General features: G+C 50.0%; 1 protein-coding gene across 3 annotated transcripts in view; it reads left to right on the forward strand.

Annotated features, from left to right (window-relative positions):
- Nucleotides 1-1240: 1240 nt before the first annotated feature.
- The window catches only part of GABBR1 (gamma-aminobutyric acid type B receptor subunit 1), a 28385-nt gene continuing 8584 nt past the window's right edge, over nucleotides 1241-21041 (forward strand). Inside the window, exons 1-13 of one of the 3 annotated variants that reach the window (XR_011505124.1) lie at nucleotides 1241-1572; nucleotides 2013-2097; nucleotides 2804-3007; nucleotides 3770-3955; nucleotides 5303-5323; nucleotides 6794-6954; nucleotides 10364-10498; nucleotides 10905-11075; nucleotides 12189-12290; nucleotides 12719-12784; nucleotides 13235-13426; nucleotides 18941-19183; nucleotides 19813-19876. Coding sequence is in view for 2 of the 3 variants with exons in the window: in XM_044776200.2 (XP_044632135.2) it covers nucleotides 2013-2097; nucleotides 2804-3007; nucleotides 3770-3955; nucleotides 5303-5323; nucleotides 6794-6954; nucleotides 10364-10498; nucleotides 10905-11075; nucleotides 12189-12290; nucleotides 12719-12784; nucleotides 13235-13426; nucleotides 18941-19183; nucleotides 19813-19876 (1630 nt within the window). In the remaining variant the exon portion in view is untranslated. The remainder of the gene's footprint in view (nucleotides 1573-2012; nucleotides 2098-2803; nucleotides 3008-3769; nucleotides 3956-5302; nucleotides 5324-6793; nucleotides 6955-10363; nucleotides 10499-10904; nucleotides 11076-12188; nucleotides 12291-12718; nucleotides 12785-13234; nucleotides 13427-18940; nucleotides 19184-19812; nucleotides 19877-21041) is intronic. The other 2 variants (XM_044776200.2, XM_044776201.2) reach the window with 2 other exon arrangements.

Below are 21041 nucleotides of genomic sequence, written 5' to 3' on the forward strand. Positions count from 1 at the left end.
CAGCTCGGCACCTGTATCAGCCTGCGTTTGTAGCAGTTCCATCCCCGTGATTCTATGGGTAAATGCAAGCATCTGCTTACTTCATTATGACTTCTTGTGCAGTCAGGCCTCCACACTCACACTTTAAGGCAGTGTTCATGTCATTTTACTACAAATTACTTTTTTCATTTGTCCTTTATCTTACAGACAGGGAAGCATGTTGGTTTCTTAAAAGTTATGTGTGTAGGTAGATTATATCATCTATGAATTTTAATTCAGTATAGTAAAGGAGTCATTATAAAATACTTGATATAAAAAGGGTTGAAGGTTGAGAACCTCAGTTCTAATCAGTCTCACAGTACTTGGCTTTTTCCCATCTCTTTCCCAGGACCAGCCAGAAAGGAGCTTTCCCCTGGCTCTGCCCCCTCCCCCCCCAAAAGAGACCCCCTCTTGTCTCGAGCCCAAACTCACTCCTATGAATAACACACACACAGACGCACACACAGACACCACCAGGCAATAGCCAGGAGCCTCTGGAACTGTCAAAAGGCCTGTACTTCCCCACTCTGTCTCCAGAGCTTCCAGTTCTCCCTGAGTCAAGAAATATTGATTGCTAGGCCCTTTTGGAGTAGAAGATCATGCTGGCTCCTGCCCACTTGGAGGCTCTTTTTTCTTTTTCTTCTTCTACTTCAATTTCTCTCCTTGATGCTCTACTCCCGGTCTTTGCTTCCAGTCCTCCCTCTGCGTCCCCTTCCCGATGCAGGCGAGTAGCAATGCTGCAGGACCCATGGAGCCGCTCTGGTCTCCTAGCTCTCTCTTCCCCACACAACTCTTGTGGCGCTCAGGTGGCTCCTGGCCTTCACCCCTCTCCTCCCGCCCCTCCGTTGTCTGACCTGGCTTCTCTTTTCACCCCCGTCGGTCTCGTTCTCCTCCTGGCCCTCGGCCTCTGCCTTTCTGCTCTCACCCTCATTCAGGGATGCCTTCTCTTTGTGCAACCGTCTTTCTTCACCTGCATCCCAGATTTCCTGTCTCAGCGCCAGCTCCTCTGCCTTTGGCTCGGCTTCCCTCGCCCCCACCCCACTTCCAGTTGTCTTGCCCGCGGATCCCCTCCCATGCGTGCGTGTGCACAGTCTCCCTCTCGCCTACCTCTCAGCCCAGCTCGCGTCCGCCACCCGCCCCCCGGCGCTGTGGGCGGTCCAGGGCGGGGCCGGATCCGGGGCGGCTCCTGGGGCTCGGGTTGTGGGAGGTGCCCTCTCCCCGGTCTCCCCCTCTCTTCCCCCCTCCCGGTCTTCTCCTGCACCCTCCTTCTTCCCTCCGCCCGGGAGCTTTCCCCGGTCCCCGGCGCCGCCTCCTTCCCTCCCGGCTCCCCGCTCCCGCGGCCGCCGCCGCCCCAGGGAAGGAGAGACGGGGGTGGGGTTTGGAGGAAGCGAGAGAGGAGGGAGAGACCCCGGCTGGGCTGGAGCCCGGATTCGAGGGGAGGAGGGACGGGAGGAGGGGAAAGGTGGAGGAGAAAGGAAGGGGGAGCGGGGAGGAGCGGCCGGGCCTGGGGCCTTGAGGCCCGGGAGAGCCGGGGAGCTGGGCCGGCGCGCCGAGGTAAGAGCCAGGGCCCGGGGGAACGGGGCTTGGAGAGGGGCGCGCGGGGGAGGGCCGAGCCGGGGGGCCGGGGGACTGGGGGAGACGGGGAACCGCGGGGAAGAAATAGGGGAGCGATGAGGCGGCTGAGCCGGAGAGCGTGGGTAAGCCGGGCTCCGGCGAGCCGCGGGGGCCGGGGGAGAGGAGGTGGTGAGAGGTGGAGTCCCGGGAGGGTGGGGGGGCCGAGGGAGGCAGGAGGAGGGTGGGGACAGGCTTTCTCTCCTCCTCTCCCCCCACCCCGCGCCGGGCTCCGCCCCCGCCTCCTCCGCGGGGCGTACTCCTCGTCCCCGGGCTGAGTCGGGTCGGAGCCTGGGAGGTAACGGGAGGGAGGCCGGGCCGCCTCCCGATCCGGGCCGCGCCGGCGGGGATCGGTCCGGTCCTCACGGCCGCCTCTCACTCAGATGCTGCTGCTGCTGCTGCTGGCGCCGCTCTTCCTCCGCCCCCCCGGCGCGGGCGGGGCACAGACCCCCAACGCCACCTCAGAAGGTGCACCCTTCTCCGGCGACCTCGGGCACCCCTCCACCCCACTCCCCATTTCCTTGCACCCGCTCTTTTCTGGTCCTCATTACTGACCCCTCAGCCCGACAAAGCATCCCGGCCTGGCAACCCCGTCTGCTTGGACCCACTTTACCACTCCTGACCTCCTTTCTGTCACCCCACGTTATTACCTAGCACCCCTTTTCCCCTGCCCCACATTACTACACTAGGCCACCTTCCTGTGGCCCTGCATTATTTCCTCCACCCCACCCCTTTCCTGGCCCCACATTACTACCTCAGTTCTGCCCTTTCCTTGGTCTCACGTTGCTGCCCAGGTGGCCTTATAAGAACCCACGCTCTTCTCATCCTCATTCAACTCAAATATCCTCCTTTAGCCTTTCTTACCAATCTCACTTGCATATCATACCCCTACACCAATTTCTTAATTACTTTTCTCCGTTACCCCCAGCCAGCACCCTTCCCTCCGATTTGTAGGCTCTCTCGTTAGCCTTAACCCTGGCTCATTGCTTTCCATCTTTTAGCCCAGGGTTCTGTCCCCATCCCCACACCCAACCTTTAGCATCCCATCCCAACCCCTCTGTCCTCCACCTGCCCATTGACCACACCCTACGCTCCCCTGTCGCCCACTGCTGACTCTGCCTTTTCCTTTTTTCCCACCATTCCTCTCTTTATGCCTCCGGGACTCACCCCTCAGGTTGCCAGATCATACACCCGCCCTGGGAAGGGGGCATCAGGTACAGGGGCCTGACTCGGGATCAGGTGAAGGCTATCAACTTCCTGCCAGTGGACTATGAGATTGAGTATGTGTGCCGGGGGGAGCGCGAAGTGGTGGGGCCCAAGGTCCGCAAGTGCCTGGCTAATGGCTCCTGGACAGATATGGACACACCCAGCCGCTGTGGTGAGTAGCCTGCAAAGCCCTTACCCTCTTCAAGACCATTCCTCTTCCTGCCTCAAACTTAGCATCATTACTTGCAAGTCAGCACTTTAAATCCAGTGTAATTAAATTCACAAATACATTTATTGAACGACTACTGTGTAAGAGGGACTTTGCTGTGCACAGTTGGGGGCAGTAAAGTTAGCAGTCTGCACATTTCATTTCATCCTCCCTTCACTAGGCCATTGACCATTTGATAAAATAACTTGATTTTCATCTTGTGAGTTGTTCTCTTTGAGGATTATTAGTGGCAGAGTATGCAAAAACCTTCTAAGATGATTTCATCACATTTTCAAATACCTCTTTCTCCAATGCAGAGATCATATATCCAAGAAACAAAACCCAGTTTAACATTAATATAAGCCGACTATAATAAGAAAGGCAAATCTGATTGTGCGTCTAAAGTTACATACATCCACACATCTCAAAGCCAGAGAACCGCCCACTGTAGCTGACTTTGAAGACATCCCATTTTATGTGCTTATAGCTCCATCTTGGGTTCCAACAATGGAAATGCTTTTCCCTTTTTTCTTTTAGGAATGTGTGGATGCTTACAGGGTTAAGGGAGGAGTGGAAGCTAGGAGGAATCCTTTTACACCTGAGTTCCTGCAGAGTAGGATGCTTGTGGACCCAGACCCAAATCTGAGCCCCCCCCCACCCTGCACCCCCAAGGGGAAGGAGCCTTCTTCAACTCTCCTCTCTCTTTATTTTCCTGTCTCTCCACAGTCCGAATCTGCTCCAAGTCTTATTTGACCCTGGAAAATGGGAAGGTTTTCCTGACGGGTGGGGACCTCCCAGCTCTGGACGGAGCCCGGGTGGATTTCCGGTGTGACCCCGACTTCCATCTGGTGGGCAGCTCCCGGAGCATCTGTAGTCAGGGCCAGTGGAGCACCCCCAAGCCCCACTGCCAGGGTGAGGGGAACAGCTGCCTGCATGCAGCTGATGAGGACGCTTGTGAGAGGATGGGAGTGGGGTGGGAATGGATGGTGGGAAAGGATGGGGCGCTATACATAGTAGGGGACTTTGGGGAGGCAGAGGTGAGAGCCCAACTCTTCCCTCCATCTGCCTGCCTCAAACCTCCTCCTGCAGTCTCCAGTTTCCTCTTTACCTACGTTGGGGGCTTCCTTCCTTTATCTTTTTCTTTTTATATCTCCTCCCTGCTCCCAATTCTTGGGTCTCACATTTTCTCTTTTTCTTTATGAATCTTGCCCACCATCACCCTTCTTAGGGTTTAAATACTCTAGTTTCCCCTACCCTCCATCCCTGTCTCTAAACTTAGAACTTTCTATGTATAACCCTCTTCTAGAATTGATCCCTCTCCATTTATTATATAACTGAATTATTGTAAAGACTCAGAAATAAATCATGTGTCATATTTGGAAAAATTAATAAGATTGGAAAGAATATCTGGGGTGGAAAATTACCAGGGTGAAAATAAAAAGACTTAAAATTGGCGGTGGAACTGTCAAAGCATTAAGGACAACCCAGGGATGGGGTGGGAAGAGGACAGTCCTTTTCCATACCTCCCAGACAATCTCCATCATTCCTCAAGGGAATTGGTCTTGTGCCCATCTCCTTTTTTGCCATCTAGTTCTGCAAACTTCTCCCTTTCCTGGGCACCTAGATTCTCCCTTTGCTGTCTTCTCTCCCGGGATGCAGGCATATCTCATGCTTCCTCTACCCGTGTAGACTCTTTCAAGATGCTTGGACCTGGCTTTCCTCACTTAACTTAATTATTCTGCTTGTAGTGTACCATTGCATTCTGGAAATTGGGAGCCCCATCCTGGGGTGGATTTAAATTCGTTTACACAGGCCTCTTGTACTCTAATAATGTAGAGGGCTCTAATAATGGGTTCACATGATCATAGGTTTTTGTAAAAATGTCAAAAGTAAGATATTTTAACAGCAATAGCTTAAAACTAATTGTATTTGTAATTTGTAATTTTTTTCTCTTAAAGAGAGACCCCCAAATTTTATAATATTTAGGCTCCACAAAACCAGGATCTGCCCATGTCTTAGCTGTTGGCACTCCTGTCTCAAATTCTGTTGTCCTATGAAAAATAAAAGAAGAAAACCAGCATGTCCTGACCCAGAGCCCCACCTTGCTCTTATCCCCAGGCACCCTCCCCCTCAGAAACGCAGGCTTCTGCTCTCCCCGGTCTTCGGCATGGACAGGTGTGGGAGGGGGCTGGGGATCAGGCCAGGGAAGCTGGGCGCCAGTGGTAACTCTTCTCTGATCCCCGTCTTTCCTGCTGCCAGTGAATCGAACGCCACACTCAGGTGAGATCATAAACCCTTATCGTGTGCACTGCGATCTCCTTACCCCTCACTCTTCACCCTTCACCCCCAGGGATTCTGCTGTAGGCTACGGGGTCTCACTCCTTCTCCCACCTCCCCCCACCCACCCCAGTATGCGGCCGGCCCCTTCTTTCCCTACCTGTTTCCTGCCTCCAGTCCCGGTTTTCTGCGAGGCTGCCGTCCCTCCCATCTCCCTGCTTGGCAGCACATCCCTGGGCTCCGCCTCCTCCCAGACTCTGCTTCTTCCAAATGGCAGAGCCCCAGCAGGGGGCGGCAGGGTGCTGGGAGACCCTGAGCTACCACCTTGTCTGCCCCTGTGGGGTTCCTTCCGACCTTCTCTGGAACCTTTTCCCACCTGCCCCCTTCCTAGGATTTCACCTGACGCCTCCATCAGCCCGGCCCTCCTGTCTCACCCCCGCCTGGATCACTCTCCCTCCTTCGCTACTCCCCGTATCCTTTCCTTCTCTGTACCCTTTCCCTTCTCTTTTCTCTCAGTTCCTTCTCCCATCACCCTTTCTCAGCCTTCTGTCTACCCAGCCTTAAGTTCCCTTCCTCGATCCCCATCACACCCCTTTACACCAACCGTCCTTTTCCCCACCAACACTCTCTCCAAAACCGTTGCTGTCGCCCTTTCCCTCACAACCCTCAGTCCTTCACCCCAGCTATTCACACCCCCATTAAGACACTCAGGGGCCAGCCCCTTTTCCTTCGCGTCCCACTCTCGTCCTTCCCTTCTCTGTCCCCCGCCCCTCTGTGCTTCAGCCTCCCGCGGCTCCCTCCGCCCACCCCGCCCTCCCGGCACGCCCCTTCCCCTCTTTTCTCCTTCCCTCGTGTCCGCTTAAGTGGGACCCCTCCCTTCCTTGCCCATTCCTTTCCCCCTAGGGGTCGCGTCCTCCCTCTCTTCCCCACCCCTCCCCTCTGACTGTCGTTCCCACAGCGGCGCTCGCCTCCATCCCCGCCCCCTTCCTCCCTCCCCAACTCCTGCCCGCCCCCCACCGCTGCCGCGCGCCGCCCGTGACGTCAGAGCCCCCTCCCAGCCCTACATCTCCCTCCTCCTCCTCCTCCTCCCCTCGGTCGGTCAGTCAGTCCGCGAGGAGAGTCCGCGGTGGCGGTGGCGCTGGCGAGAGCTAGAGCTGTGAGGGCCGTAGGAAGCCAACCTTCCCTGCTTCCCTGAGGCCCTAGCCCCCTCCTCCCCACAAAACCAGGGATGGAGGCGCCTCCTCGACACCCCCTCAGCAGCCCTCCCCAGGAAAAGTGTCCCCCCTGAGCTCCTCCCCATCCCCAAGCAGCTACCCCCGCCCCCCGCCATGGGTCCGGGGGCCCCCTCTCCCCGGGTAGGGTGGCCACTGCCGTTCCTAGTGGTGATGGCGGCAGAGGTGGCTCCGATGTGGGCCTCCCACTCCCCTCATCTCCCGCGGCCTCACCCGCGGGTCCCCCCACACCCCTCCTCAGAACGGCGCGCAGTGTACATCGGGGCGCTGTTTCCCATGAGCGGGGGCTGGCCAGGGGGCCAGGCCTGCCAGCCCGCGGTGGAGATGGCGCTGGAGGACGTGAATAGCCGCAGGGACATCCTGCCGGACTATGAGCTCAAGCTCATCCACCACGACAGCAAGGTAGCCCGGGACATGGGAGTGGGTGGGAAGTGGGGTCTGGGGGGGCAGGGGGCCAGCTTCACGCGCCTGTCTGAGTCGCTTCTGGGATTGCGAGGCAGATTCCTCCCATGTGTGACTAGCAGGAGATGGGCTGGGCGTGCAGGAGCTTGAGGGGAGTCACAGGGGCTGGAGGGTCAAGATGAGGGTCTGGGGTTCAAGATGGTTAATCACGGTGCAAGGCAGACCCTTCTGTTCCGAGGCCCATGAAGGTGCCCGGCTTTGGGGAAACTGATGGATTTAGGGTAGGAACTGAGCTGATCCTGATTCTCTGGGGAGTAAACTAACCCTGGGGTGGGTTGGGGGATGGAGGGAATGTCAGAGGTGGGGAGCTGGATCAGAGGTTTATATTTACCATAGTAACGAGGTAAATCTTGGCAGCAGGTTGGAGCTGGAAGGAATAGGGACAGAATGAGGAAAATTTTGAGGGACTTGAGTGCTCTAGTTTATTTATCACAACAAACAGCAAGGTAACTGTGAGCTCTACCTGACTCCTCATCCCTCCATCCCAGCCCTGTGGAGGGTTCCTAGACTGTGGGAATAGATGGCATATTGTGGTTGGTGACGGCTAATGGTCAGGAGATGGGCAGAGGCATTGGGAAAATGAATTGGATTAGGGGGTCACAAAGGAGTCCCCACAATAGCATGGGGATGGAGAGGAGTCAGCATACAGGGAGGAGAAAGAGAACAGGAAAGAATGGCAGTGGGGGAGGGGGGCAAGGAGGAGGGGAGGGGGCAGTGAGAGGTCCTGGGGCATCCTGTGGAACCCGTGCCCTGAGTTTATCTTCCCTACAGCATTGTGGCCTCTAAGCTGTGAGAGGGGAAATAGGATGTAGGGTTAGGGAGGCGGGCAAGGAGAGGGGGAAGGTAAGAAAATTTGGGTCTGGGGTAGTAGGGGATGGTCTTATAAGATTCCTTTTCCACCCCTATCCTTACATGTATACTTGTATGGGGAGTATGGGGAAGGGTGTGACACAGGGAAGGAGGGAGATTTGGGACCTCAAATTTATCTTCTCTGATATGTGGCCCCAGAGACTTAAGGGATTGAGGGAGAGTGAAAGAGAGTACAGAGGTGAGGATTTGGTGATCTTATCCCTGCGATGGACTGAGGATTTATATTCATTCTTTAGAACAGAAATCTATACCTGGAAATAGCTATGTGAAGAGAGGATGGGGCAGAAGTGGGGTTGGAGGTAGGGTGCTTGGGGAGAAGAGAGCACGGGACTGTTAGGAGCTTAGAGAGGGAACTTCAGATCCCTTCTGACACCATCACAGTGATTCTCAAACTTCAGTGTACGTAAGAATCACCAGAGGAGTTTGCTAAAAATATATATTCTAACTCCTTGGTTGGGGTGAGTCCCAAGGATCTGCATTTTTACCAGTAAAAATCCTGCCCTGGTGAATGCCTATGTTAGCTAACTCCAGGATGCCTATAGGAAGAGCAGCAGGGCACAGGAAAAGATTTGGGTATAAGAGTAGGAGAGGCAGGAAGAGAAATAGAGGGTGAGATCTGATGGAGGGGTCAAACTTCGGAGAGCAAGAGAGATAATTGGCTATGGGGGATGGGAGTATGGGAGAGAGACAGGGAGAGATGGGTGCAGGCTTTAGGATAAGGGATCACAGGGAGCTAGGGGAGCCCTGTGTGTGAGCTCAAACTCATCCACCATAACAGGTGATTCCCTGGAGGTGTTGGGGAGCAGATGGGGAACCTGAGAGAAGGGAGATGGAGGAGAAAAATAGCAGAGGCGGCAAGGGGGAGATGGAAAGGCAGACAAACTGGAATGTGTCAACTGGAATATGTCGTTTCCTGCCTGCAAATCCGGATCCTTGCAAGAGCAGAAGAGAGGGAGGAGAACACAGGAAGTCTATTGGGGAGGGGGTGAGAATCACATGGTAGAGGGAATCTGCAGTGATGAATAGGGTGTGGAAGGGGGAAAGGGATGTTAGAAAAGCTAGGGAAGGAAGAGAAAACCAAAGAAGAGACAGTAGGGTGGCATACATTGCCCTGTATTATCTATCTTACATGTTTTCATATGTCCTCATTGTTCCTATCAATCTTTTCTTCAGACAAGAAAGGAAGGGGCCCTGAGGGGCCTTAGGAGAAGGTGGGGTAGGGGTACCAGGATCTGGAGTAATAGATGCTGGGAGAGTGCGGGAAGGTGGGACCTGAGAATGGTAAAAAGGGGATGAATAAGCTTGAGTGTTCAACTGCCTTAGCAGGGGGTGGGGTAGGTGGGCAGCAGAGAGTTCCAGATGAGTGTTGGTCCTTTAGATTCCACCAGCCTCCCCTGCTCCCCCTTCTCCATCTTCCCACAGTGTCCCAAATGTCAGGCCTCAGTGGGAAGCAAGCAGACTCCAAGGCACTTTCATTATTTCCTTGCTACTTGCCCCCCCCTTTCACCCTCCCCAGTCCCCTATGCCTCCTGGCTGTGTCTCCTCTGCTCTGGCTCCCCGCTGGCTTCCATTTCTTCTCCACTTCCTTTAGGGCTCCAGCAGCTTCTGAAATGTCATATTTCAGCAGGAGGGGACCAGGCAGTGGGAGACCCGAGGCTGGCTCTTCTTCCCCCTCCTCCCATCATTCCTTTCCTCTCTAGCTTTCTGCATTGTTTACTTTCCCCATCTCCATGCCTCTCTTTCAGGCACCCCAAAAAGCATCTGGTTTCTTGAGAGTCCCATTCTATTTATTTTCCCTAGTTCTTCCCTCATCCTTGTTTCTTCCCTGCTTTTACCGAGTGTCTCTTTTTCTAATGGACCCATCAAATGTCAGGGCCCAGCAGGTGGGGATGAATCTGCTGGGCTGGGACCCCCTGGTGGTCTTGTTCCTGTTCTCTCTTGTTTGTTTATCACTAGCCCTGAAAAGAGAAGAGGGAGCAAAAAATGGAAGGTGGGGAGAGGGAATTTGCCAGAGGTGAGGGAGGAATTTTCATAATATGGCTTTGAGGAGGCTGTCTGGGGACTTGGGGGGAGTTTATTCATATTCCTGCAGACTCTTCTGGCAGATGTTTGGAGCATAGAAACATGGGGTTAGTGACAGGGGTGATAGAGAGAAGGTGGGTGGGGGATGTCTGAGGATGAGCTGAAAGGAGGGAAGGTGGTATATGCATTAATACTGCCAGAGGGGTGTGCAGGAGACAGTGCGGGTAAGACGCCACGTGGAAGACAGAAAAGGGTGTCTAACGAATGAGGGAAAACAAGAGACTCGACAGGGAGAAATTTCAAGAAGAAGACAATGGTAATAATGATAAAAGGGTTTCAGCAGAGGGATGGGTAATTGGGGAAGTAACTAGGCTGTTGGAAAAAATAAAAGAGTAGGCATTGCAGGGAGGGGATGAGCCCCAGGAGAGCCTGCCCTCATCACCTCCTCCTCATTCAGTGTGACCCAGGCCAAGCCACCAAGTACCTGTACGAGCTGCTCTACAATGACCCTATCAAGATCATCCTCATGCCTGGCTGCAGCTCCGTCTCCACGCTTGTGGCTGAGGCTGCCAGGATGTGGAACCTCATTGTGGTAAGCAGGGCTGTGAGGGTCAGAAGGTGGAGCCGTTCCCTTTTGGGCTGTACTAAAGAGGGTGTGTATTGAGGGTTTGTATTTAAGAGGACTGCGGAGGACCTGCTTCCAAGCTTCAGAGTTCTTTGCAGACCTGAGCTAGTCGGCCTCCTAGCAACAGTGGCCTGACAGTGCTGCAGCTGACCTCGTTCTTCTTTGAAGGAATGGAATTTAGATCGGTGGAAGAGCATTCTGATTGTGAGGGGGTGTGTGGGCCTTTGAGAATCACTTGCCTCAGGCAGAAATAGGGAGGTTTGGAGAGAGTTAGGGAGAGAAGCCCATGGTGGGAGACGGGTTGAAGGAACTCTTACAGCTCTTAGTGAGTCCAGGATGAACATACCCTTTGCACTACCCCTGTCCCTTTTAGCTTTCCTATGGCTCGAGCTCACCGGCCCTGTCAAACCGGCAGCGTTTTCCTACATTCTTTCGAACTCATCCATCAGCCACACTCCACAATCCTACTCGTGTGAAACTCTTTGAAAAGTGGGGCTGGAAGAAGATCGCCACCATCCAGCAGACCACTGAGGTCTTCACTTCGGTGAGGAGGGGTGGGGTGAAGGGGGCATTCACTCAAACTCCAGTGCGGAGAGATGTGAGTCGGGGTTCATTTGGGCGGAAGATCTTGTTTCTTTATCAAAAGAGAACGCATTCCGAGTGGGTTAAGTGCATGTTCTTTCTGTAGCCAGAGGAATGAACTGTTGAGTTTTTAGGATCCTGTCCAACTTTTTGGTTTTAGGACTTTTTCTCCCCCTTTAATACTCTGTTTTTCAGACAGACCCAAAATAACCCAGTTCTATTAAAGCAGGTTCACGCCAAAGTTGAGACAAGGTAAGAGAGCATATGGGATAGGAACCCAGGAAAGTAGCAGATCTCAGAGGCGCTCAAGGCAAGTGGTGATGGATGTGAATAGGAACAGAGGGAATGGAGCTGTAGAAATGGACACAGGGACAGAGGGGAAGGAGACAGCGAAAGAGAGAGGGAGAGAAAGAGATGGAGATGGAAATAGAGAAAGAGAGAGAAGACACCGAGGCAGACAGACAAGTATAGGTACATGGGTCTGGTAGTTGACTCTGAGAGAGAGATGTGGACAAACAAGGAGAGGTAGAAGAGGCGATTTGTGGAGGTGGAGAGGAAATACAGGCTCCGTACCTGAAGAAGACGGTCTGCCTCCTCGCTTTTGTTCTATTCTTTGGATCCTCTATCCACTCTTATGTTCAGTGGCCCTTTAATCCTCCCCTTACTTTCTCTCAGTGACTCAGGACATTCTTCTCTGATCCTTTCCTCTATTTGCCCCCTTGTTTCTTGAGGTTGACATCATCCTGTCTATGCCAGACCTTTCCTGTTCTTTTCCTGTTTCCTGTTCCTTTTCCTCCATTTTTGCTGTCTGGTAGGAGCAGGGTGAATGGGGTGACTTTCCCAGACACAGATCCTTGGGAGGGGCTCACCATGCACCTTCCCAGTTGGAAGCTACATCCTAATACTCCAGATGCTTTCCTTTGGACTCTCCCCTCCCCTGGGACAGAAGCTGTTGAAGGGAGGTTCAGAACTACTGTTCCCTTGCTCTGAGTATGCAGTCCCCAGGTAACATCTCCAGTGTTTACCCCCTTGTACACTCCATGTTTTTTCTATTTGTTTCTCATTGCCAACCAAGACTCTGGATGACCTAGAGGAACGAGTGAAGGAGGCTGGAATTGAAATTACTTTCCGCCAGAGTTTCTTCTCAGATCCAGCAGTGCCTGTCAAAAACCTTAAGGTGGGATGGCCTGGAGTGGTGGGCTCAGCCTGCAGAAGGACCGGGTAGGGGAACAGCGGTGGGTTGGAGAAGAGAGTCAGGCGGGGGCAGGTTGTTTTTTTTGGTATTGAGGTATAATTGACGTTTAACATTGTGTAAGTTTAAGCTGTACAATGCGTTAATTTGATACATTTATATATTGCAATATGATTACCACTATAGCATTAGCTAACACCCCTATCACGTCATATAATTTTGATTCTGTGAAGCAGTGGCATCTCCTGGGGAAGGTTAGCTCCATCTTCCAGTTGACATTTATCCATTACCCGTTGAACAGAAGCCTGCACGAAGCTCTTTGGGACAGGAAATCAAAGCTGTGAAAGCGCTGGCTTAGCCCCTCCAGTGTTTCCATGCCTCCCTCAGGAGCTCTGTTTCTCTCTATTCTGTAGCGCCAGGATGCCCGAATCATCGTGGGACTTTTCTATGAGACCGAAGCCCGGAAAGTTTTCTGTGAGGTGGAGTTGGAATCTGTAGAGGGAGGGGGACTGGGTGGGCTCTTTGCCTTGGGTGTCTCATGGGATCTCATCTCTGTACCTCTGCTCAAATTGATAGCAAACGATCCGAGGTGATAATTAATACCATGTCCCTGTCTGTTGGCTCCGACTCCGTCTCTTGGCTTCTCACGCACATGACACTTTCTCTAGATCTCATTTTCCTATCATTTTGTGTTTCTGGAGGGGCTCATGAAGCCCATCTTTTCTAACTGGCTGGAAAAGGCCACTCAGAGACAGACCTGGGGAGGAAATTTGAATGAGGAGTAGTTGAGCCTTTCCTACTACTCCCAAGACTTAAAGAATTCTCTTTTTAATTCTCTGCTCTCTGATTCCCAAGAGACTGGATAGTGTCAAGTAAGATAAGACAAAAGACAAAACAAAGATCCATCCCTCCTCCTCCCCTGCTTTTAGGTGTACAAGGAGCGGCTCTTCGGGAAGAAGTATGTCTGGTTCCTCATTGGGTGGTATGCCGACAATTGGTTCAAGATCTATGACCCATCCATCAACTGCACAGTGGACGAGATGACTGAGGCGGTGGAGGGCCACATCACCACTGAGATTGTCATGCTGAACCCTGCCAACACCCGCAGCATTTCCAACATGGTGAGAGTGTGAGGACTTAGAGGCTGGCATCTGGGCAGTTGGAGGGGACTGAGGCAGCCTCTCAGGGGAGGGGAGCAAGCGTAGAGTTTGGAGGTGCAGGAGGGCGGGGGCCTCTGCCCACCCTGAACTTGTTTGCATCGTGTTTCCTGTGGAGTCCACCTCTGCTGTGACTTCCTTGGCCAGGAAGAAGAAAGAAATGAGAGTGGTATGTTTAGTAGGCCCCTGATGAGTAGAAGGGCTGTTACCATGGAAACGAGGAGCAGTTGGCAAGAAGTCAAATAAGAGCGAGGCGTTAATGATAATATAGGTGCTGTATATGCAAGCATACCTTTCCGAGAACGCTGTTCCTGGGCAGAAATGCATTTTATTTTCTTGGTGACTTCAGAACACTTTAGAGTTGTTTAATATTCACTCCTGATTGATACACGATTAGCTTGGCTCCTGAGGCTTTTTTATGATTCTCTTTTAGAATTTTAGATGTAAAAGGGACTTTTGAAATCACTTGGCCCCAGATAGCTGGTTAGTGACAGACCTGGAGCTAGAAGACACATTCTCTGATTTGGGAAGCCTGGGGCAGCCCTGCAGGTGAGGCGCACAAGTGAGCAGGGCGTGGTGGGGAGAGGCTGCTTCTTGCTCAGCACTACATCTTAACGAGTGCAAGAATCTTGGGCAACCTATATGTCTGCTTATCACACCAAGGGTAGCCCCAGGTCTGGAATACTTGCTTTGAACGTAAAGCCCCCAAATATCTTATTAAAATAAAAGTTGTAGTAAAAAATTGTTTTTTGCAGTAAACTGGGAGCTTAGATACATGATTTCAGTGATCCTCATGGCAATACTCTGATGTACATTTATCATTTTCATTTTATAGACCAGGAAATTGAGACTCAGAGAGGTTAAGTGACTTGTTCCAGGTCGTGCAGCTACTGAGTGGTCACACTGGATCTGAATACGAGTTTAATCTAACTTCAAACCACTCTGTTCCATCACCTACCATGGAAAATCATAAAATCTGGCTAAAAAGTTTGTACTTTAATTGGCTGACACTGTTTAGCTGATGGAAATTTTTGAGCAAGGGAGAAAGAAGATTCAGGACATTTATTCTGGCAGTGGATTGTTATGGAAGAGTCCGTTGCCATGTGGATTCTGGTCATGGACACTGTCCTGGGACATTCTAAGAGATTCTGTGTTTAAGGTATCTTGGTTGAAAAATATGATGGAAAAATTCTGCAATGTCACTTCCCTGTAGAGCACCTAAGAGGTGAGTCGTCCTTGAGAACCTGGGGAAGTAGCAGAGCTGGTAACTGAAGCCAGAAAGGCTTGTGAGGCCCTGAGCCCAGGAGCTGCCAATCGTGGCTTCTGCTCCACAGCAGGGAGCTGGAGGAGCCCCTGCCAGGAAGCGGGGATTTGGCTGGGGTATAGACGGATGTCTGGGCTCTGGAGCAGGATGAGTTGGAGAGTCTCTTTCTGGCTCTTGGTCTCTAGAGAAAGATGGTGCGCGCCTTCCAGGCTTAGAGGTGTCACTAGGCCCATTTGGTAGCCTTAAAATGCCTGGTGGAGAAGCCAAGATTTTCCAGAGGGTAGAAGCAGTCTCTACAACTGACTAGGGAAGGGATTATAGCAGACTCAACCAGGACCAAGAGAAGCGGATCAGAAGCAAGGGTTGGGCCTAGGGCCCAGAGCCATGGAGATTTAGAAAAGAAACAGAGTGGCCTTCACTCTGTAAGGAAGGCCTTGAGTTTAGATCAGTAGTTCTCAGACTTCAGTTTCCTTCAGAACCCCCTGGAAGGTTAGTTAGTGCACAGATTTCTGGGCTCTTCTCTTGGAAGTTCTGATTTAGTAGGTCTGGGGGCAGGAGGGGGCTGGGAATTTACATTTCTAACAAGTTTCCTGGGAATGTTGATGCTACTGGTCTGTGGACCTCCTTTTACAGCAAGTGGTTTTCAACCAGAGGTTGCAATGTCTAGGGACAATTTTCATTCTTGTTTCTGGTATCTAGTGGGTAGGCCAGGGATGCTTCTAAACATCCTACAGTACACAGGACAGTTCCCCACAACAAAGAATTATCCTGCTCACAATGTCAGTAGCACAGAGATTGAGAAAGTCTGGTTTAGAGAGTCTTTAGGAGCCAATTACAGGAGAGGGGGCTGTAGTGGTTTTGGAGAAACATTATAGCTCTGGGCTAGAGGGGAAGATGGAGATGGCATACCTGGGGAAAAGATTGTGAGTAAATTCCGGTCGGGATAGAGGCCCCATCAGCCCTGGGTACAATACAAAATAAAAAGCTACCTGAGGATACGCATTTTAGGTCACTGTTGAGCATCCATTCTCACATATAGAGACAGCCATATAACGCTATTAAAAAATTAGGATCATCAATTTGTACTAGGTTATGTCACTGATTTCCGTGGGTTGTAGAATTTTTGTTGTTGTTCAGTTTTCCTTAAGTTGCCTAGTAACATTTCCATTAGAAAATTTATAACCATATCTTTGCTGAGTCAAGGGGGAAAAATGTGTTTTGTAACTTTAGTCATGGAGGGGCAGTGGTGCTCCCAGTGGCCAAGCGTGTTAGTGGTAGTGACCTGGAGCCAGCAGAGAGGATGAGGCTCTGGGCAGGAGGCGGCATCATGCAGAGCAGATGATTCCCTCCCCATTTGGGTGATTTTATGATGCAGTATTTACTTTGAACTGAAGGTTGGGTAGACTTGGAGGCTGAAGGACTGTTCAGAAAATGTCAGCCTAGCTGTCTGTCGAGCAGGTGCTCTTGGAGAGGGGCATTTGTGCTTACAGAGGCAGTGTAGGATCGTTAGGAAGAGTATGGACTTGAGGCCAGGCTGCCTGGGTTTGAATCCCAGCTCTGCCGTGCACTAGCAGTATAACTTCAGGAAAGTTAAGCCTTTCTGTGCCTCAGTTTTCTTATCTCTAAAATGGGTATAAAAATAGGATCTACCTCATTGGGTTATCTGAAGATTAAATAAATTGATATATGTATCTTATGAAAGAGCCCAGTAGATAGTAAGGACAATATAAATGTTGGGTATTATTATTATTATTAACATTATTCTGTGTAGTGAGGGATAATATTAATGAAACATTTCAACAAAAGAGTTAAGAGGACTTGGTGATTTGAAAGAGTCTAAGGTGATTCCAGTTTCAGTCTCATGTATTGGGGAGTGTTGGGGAGGAGGAAAGACCGAGCTTAGTCTTAGATATTTTGAATTTGAGATCACTGATCATATAGTTACAAATAACTTAGAGACAGTTGGAGATATAGGACTTGAAATATTATAGAGCCGAGTATCAGTAACAAAGATGAGGTTGAGAGACAGAGAAATTCCCAAAGAGAAAATGTAGCTTACTTTAAAACCAGCATTTTATACATGCTATTATTCATCCTTATAATAACTCTTCAAGGAAGTTAGTATTATTCCCATTTTAAAGCTGAGTAACAAATTAGTGAGGTTTAATAACTTGTTTGAGATTACAAGAAGTTGAGATGGATTAGTTAGAATTGGAATCCATCCATCCATCCATCTGTTTATTCATTCAATGGACATTTTTTAAAAATACTTTTCTTTTTAGAGCAGTTTTAGGTTCACAACAAAATTGAGAGGAAGATACGGAGATTTCCCATATGCCCCCTGCCCTCACACATGCATAACCTGTCCCATTATCAACATCCCCCACCAGAGCAGTTACAATTGATAAACCTACATTGACACATCATTATCACCCAAAGTCCATAGTTTACATGAGGGCTCACTGTTGGTGGTGTACATTCTATAGTTTTGGACAAATGTATAATGACATGTATCCACCATTATACTATCATACAAAGCATTTTCACTGCTCTAATCCAATGGATGTTTATTCTTTGTCCATCATGGGATGGGTGCAGTGCTGGATACTGAAGATTAAGAGCAGAATGGAACTTGGTTCTGATCTCAAGCGTAGTAGAGCAGAGGCCTGTCTGTCTTTAAAGCTCAGGCTGTTTCCCCTGCACCACACTGCATACATCGTTTCCACTCCCCACTCCCCCCACCTCCAGAAAGTTAAGTATAAAGAAAAGTGGGCAGGGCATGGGGAACAAAGATTCTTTCTTCTTCATTCACCTATTCATTCCTTTGTTAGAGTGTGTATATGTTAATACATTGCAAATCTAAACAGAGTTATATAGTGCCCCTGTCTATTATTTGTGCCTTGCCAGGAGATGGCCACTGAGCCTTCCTTTGTATGGTTTCTGGGAGGGAAGGAAGGGCAGATGTAATTTTCTCCATAATATGGAAAACATTTCCCAAAACTGAAGCAATTAGCCAAACAAAGTTACTGCCAGCTGTAGAAATTCAGGTCTCTCGACCTGTTTCATGGCTGAGTCAAAGAAACTATCATTTTCTCAGCTTTCTTGGAAAAAGAAAATTGAGGTTTGGGAGGGCTTTGGGTAGAAATTGAATAATGGACTTCAAAAATGTGAAAGGTGAGGGCAGCCCCGTGGCCGAGTGGTTAAGTTCGTGTGCTCCACTGCAGGCGGCCCAGTGTTTCGTCGGTTCGAATCCTGGGCGCGGACATGGCACTGCTCATCCAGCCACGCTGAGGCGGCGTCCCACATGCCACAACTAGAAGGACCCACAACTAAGAATATACAACTGTGTACTGGGGGCTTTGGGGAGAAAAAGGAAAAAAAAAATAAAATCTTAAAAAAAATGTGAAAGCTATTTCTGCTATCCTCAGTCTTCTGAAACCCCTCTAAGAGTGAACTGAAAGCAGAGGAGGATGGCAAGAAGTTAGCACACTAAAGAAAAATCTTCCTGGGGCCGGCCTGGTGGCGCAGCGGTTAAGTGCGCACATTCCACTTGTGCGGCCTGGGGTTCACCAGTTCGGATCCCGGGTGCGGGCTTGGCACACCATGCTGTGGTAGGCGTTGCACATAGAAAGTAGAGGAAGATAGGCATGGGTGTTAGCTCAGGGCCAATCTTCCTCAGCAAAAAGGAGGATTGGCAGCAGTTAGCTCAGAGCTAGTCTTCCTCAAAAAAAAATTCTTCCTGATTGACAAGCAGAGTGAGGAAGGCTGTGGTGTCACCTTTTCTGGGATCTTTCAGAATTGGAGGAGCTGTTAGGTCCTGGGTGAATTCTGTTAAGAAAGTCTGAAGGAAGAGAGAACATCAACATTGCAGCTCTTCATTGGAATATCCATGTCTCTTACTTTTCTCTCTCTCTGTTTTCTGTCCTTTGCCATTCATTATGCAGTGTTTATTCATTAAAGTTCTCTGTTTGTAGTTCTGAGCTAGCAGCTGTACACACTAAGGCCATGGGACCCAGTTAATCCCTGTTCTAGTCTGGTAGCTTCTGATCTAAGACAGACATATGGGTATAGTTACAGATTTTGAATGTACATATGTTCAATCTGACAACATGAACACAAACCATCCATTCAAGTTGAAGTGTCGGAGTCAGAATCAGATGCCTGTCCCCCCTTTTCCTCTACTCCAATCCTTTCCTCCTGTTCTCCCTCTCCAGACATCCCAGGAGTTTGTGGAGAAACTGACCAAGAGACTAAAAAGACACCCTGAGGAGACAGGTGGCTTCCAGGAGGCACCCCTGGCCTATGATGCCATCTGGGCCTTGGCATTGGCCCTGAACAAGACATCTGGAGGGGGCGGCCATTCGGGTGTGCGTCTGGAAGACTTCAACTACAACAACCAGACCATTACTGACCAAATCTACCGGGCGATGAACTCCTCATCCTTCGAGGGTGTCTCCGTGAGTTACGGCAGCCTCCTTCATACTCCCCTGTCCTCCCATCGAGAGAGAGATCTCTCAGAGGCTCCTTCTCCTGGGAACATTCATTCTCCCTCTCCCGGTTACCTCTGCAATAATCAGTCTCAGATCGGGGAAGTAGGGACCCCAAAGCAGAAAAACCCACCAGAGACTAGAAGAGAAAAATGGTATATTCCATTTCTTTCAACCCTTCCCCTCATTTCTTTTCAGTTCGATATTTGTGAGTCAGACGAGAATCATAGAATTTTAAAAGAGGAAACAGTGTGAAAGGTCATTCTCCTTATTCTTTTTAAAGTGGGGAAATTAGTGTCCAGAGGGATTTGGTGACTTGCTCAGGTCACACAGCCAGAAGCAAGGTCTCCTGGTGCTCTATCTGGGGATTTTTCCCATTCAAGTCTCATGGGTGAAGCTTCTTCTCAAAGGAATAATGTTTCTAGAATCTAGGGTATGGGCATCTGGGGTATGTCCTATATGCAGGCAAATGCCATAAATAGAATTCATTCAGAAGCTCAGTTACATCAAAAACATAAGGATTCAAAAAGTCCCTAATGTTCTCTTTTCACTCTTGCTTTTATCCCCTTTGCCTTTCTCCACATGTTCCTCTCCCTCAGGGCCATGTGGTGTTTGATGCCAGCGGCTCTCGGATGGCGTGGACACTGATCGAGCAGCTACAGGGTGAGTGCAGGGGCAGGAGGGGACGAGGATGTCAGGGGGACCAGGCTGGGGCTGAGCTAGGATGCCATCTGGGAGAAGAACACTGGGAGACATCACAAGATTGCCTTGGTGCCTCCCCACTTCCTGCCCTTCTCATTTAACTGTGTTCATCAAGCTGTTAAATACCAGCAGTAATAACAAAAAGCTTAGGTGTGGGTGGGTTTCCTTGGGTTGCAGTGGTTGTGTTCTTGAAAAGGGGCAATTGAAAACAGCTACTCTCTTTCCCACTGGCTTCCCATTTTAGTTTCAGAAATTTCCTTTGGGTAGCTTGGATTGAGGGGTTAATGACCTACCAGTTGCATACCCATGGCCTCAAGGAAAGCTGAATCTGGGAAATCTGCTATTTTTAAAGGGAATCCATTGAATTTCCTTGCTATGTAAACAAGCGTTCCTAATTTTTCTGTAGTATGTGTAGTTTGGCTTTCTTAGATTGTATTTCCTTATAACTCAGCATACTTATATATGTGCAAAACTTTTATGAGTTAATTTTTCAACCCACCCCACTCTCAGCCTCTTACAGCATGGCCAAGAGAGCCATTTCTTGGCCTTCCGTGAAAAGTTTCTTTCTTTCCTTCTCCCCACCTCCCACATCCTCTCAGATCTTCTTTGTAACCGGGACAAGAGAAGTGGACTTCAGCCATGGTCAAAGGGGTGTGAGTTGGCTTTTGAAAGAAAAGTTATGGTAACTAGGGCAGTTCTAGGACAGAAATCTTAGAAGGGACTGAATTTCACTTGGTGGCTCTTTAAGAGGCAGATGCAACTTGTCTAAGGAATTAGAACCCAAGCCAACGGAAGAGAAATTTCTAAAATTAAAATAAAAGCCACTGGGAAAATAGATCTTGTGATTCTATCATGAGAGGAAGAATAAGCAGAAATATGTTAAAGTTTTAGAAGCCAGAATCAAAGTGAGAGACATCTTGCCGAGAGAGGTGTGAGGCTGTGGAATGGGTGGCAGACAGACTGTCGAGCCTTCTTCACTGAAGGGCTTTAAACATATAAGATATTCGTATAGGAATTGCCTTGGGATCCACCTTATATTGTTTTTAAGTCAGATTGCTGATTCAAACGACTCCTCAGGTCCTTCCACGTATCCTTCAGGGGCTCAGGTGAAGGGAAAATCAGATAC

This window comes from Equus asinus, chromosome 8 (assembly GCF_041296235.1).
Source record: "Equus asinus isolate D_3611 breed Donkey chromosome 8, EquAss-T2T_v2, whole genome shotgun sequence".
NCBI lineage: Eukaryota > Metazoa > Chordata > Mammalia > Perissodactyla > Equidae > Equus > Equus asinus.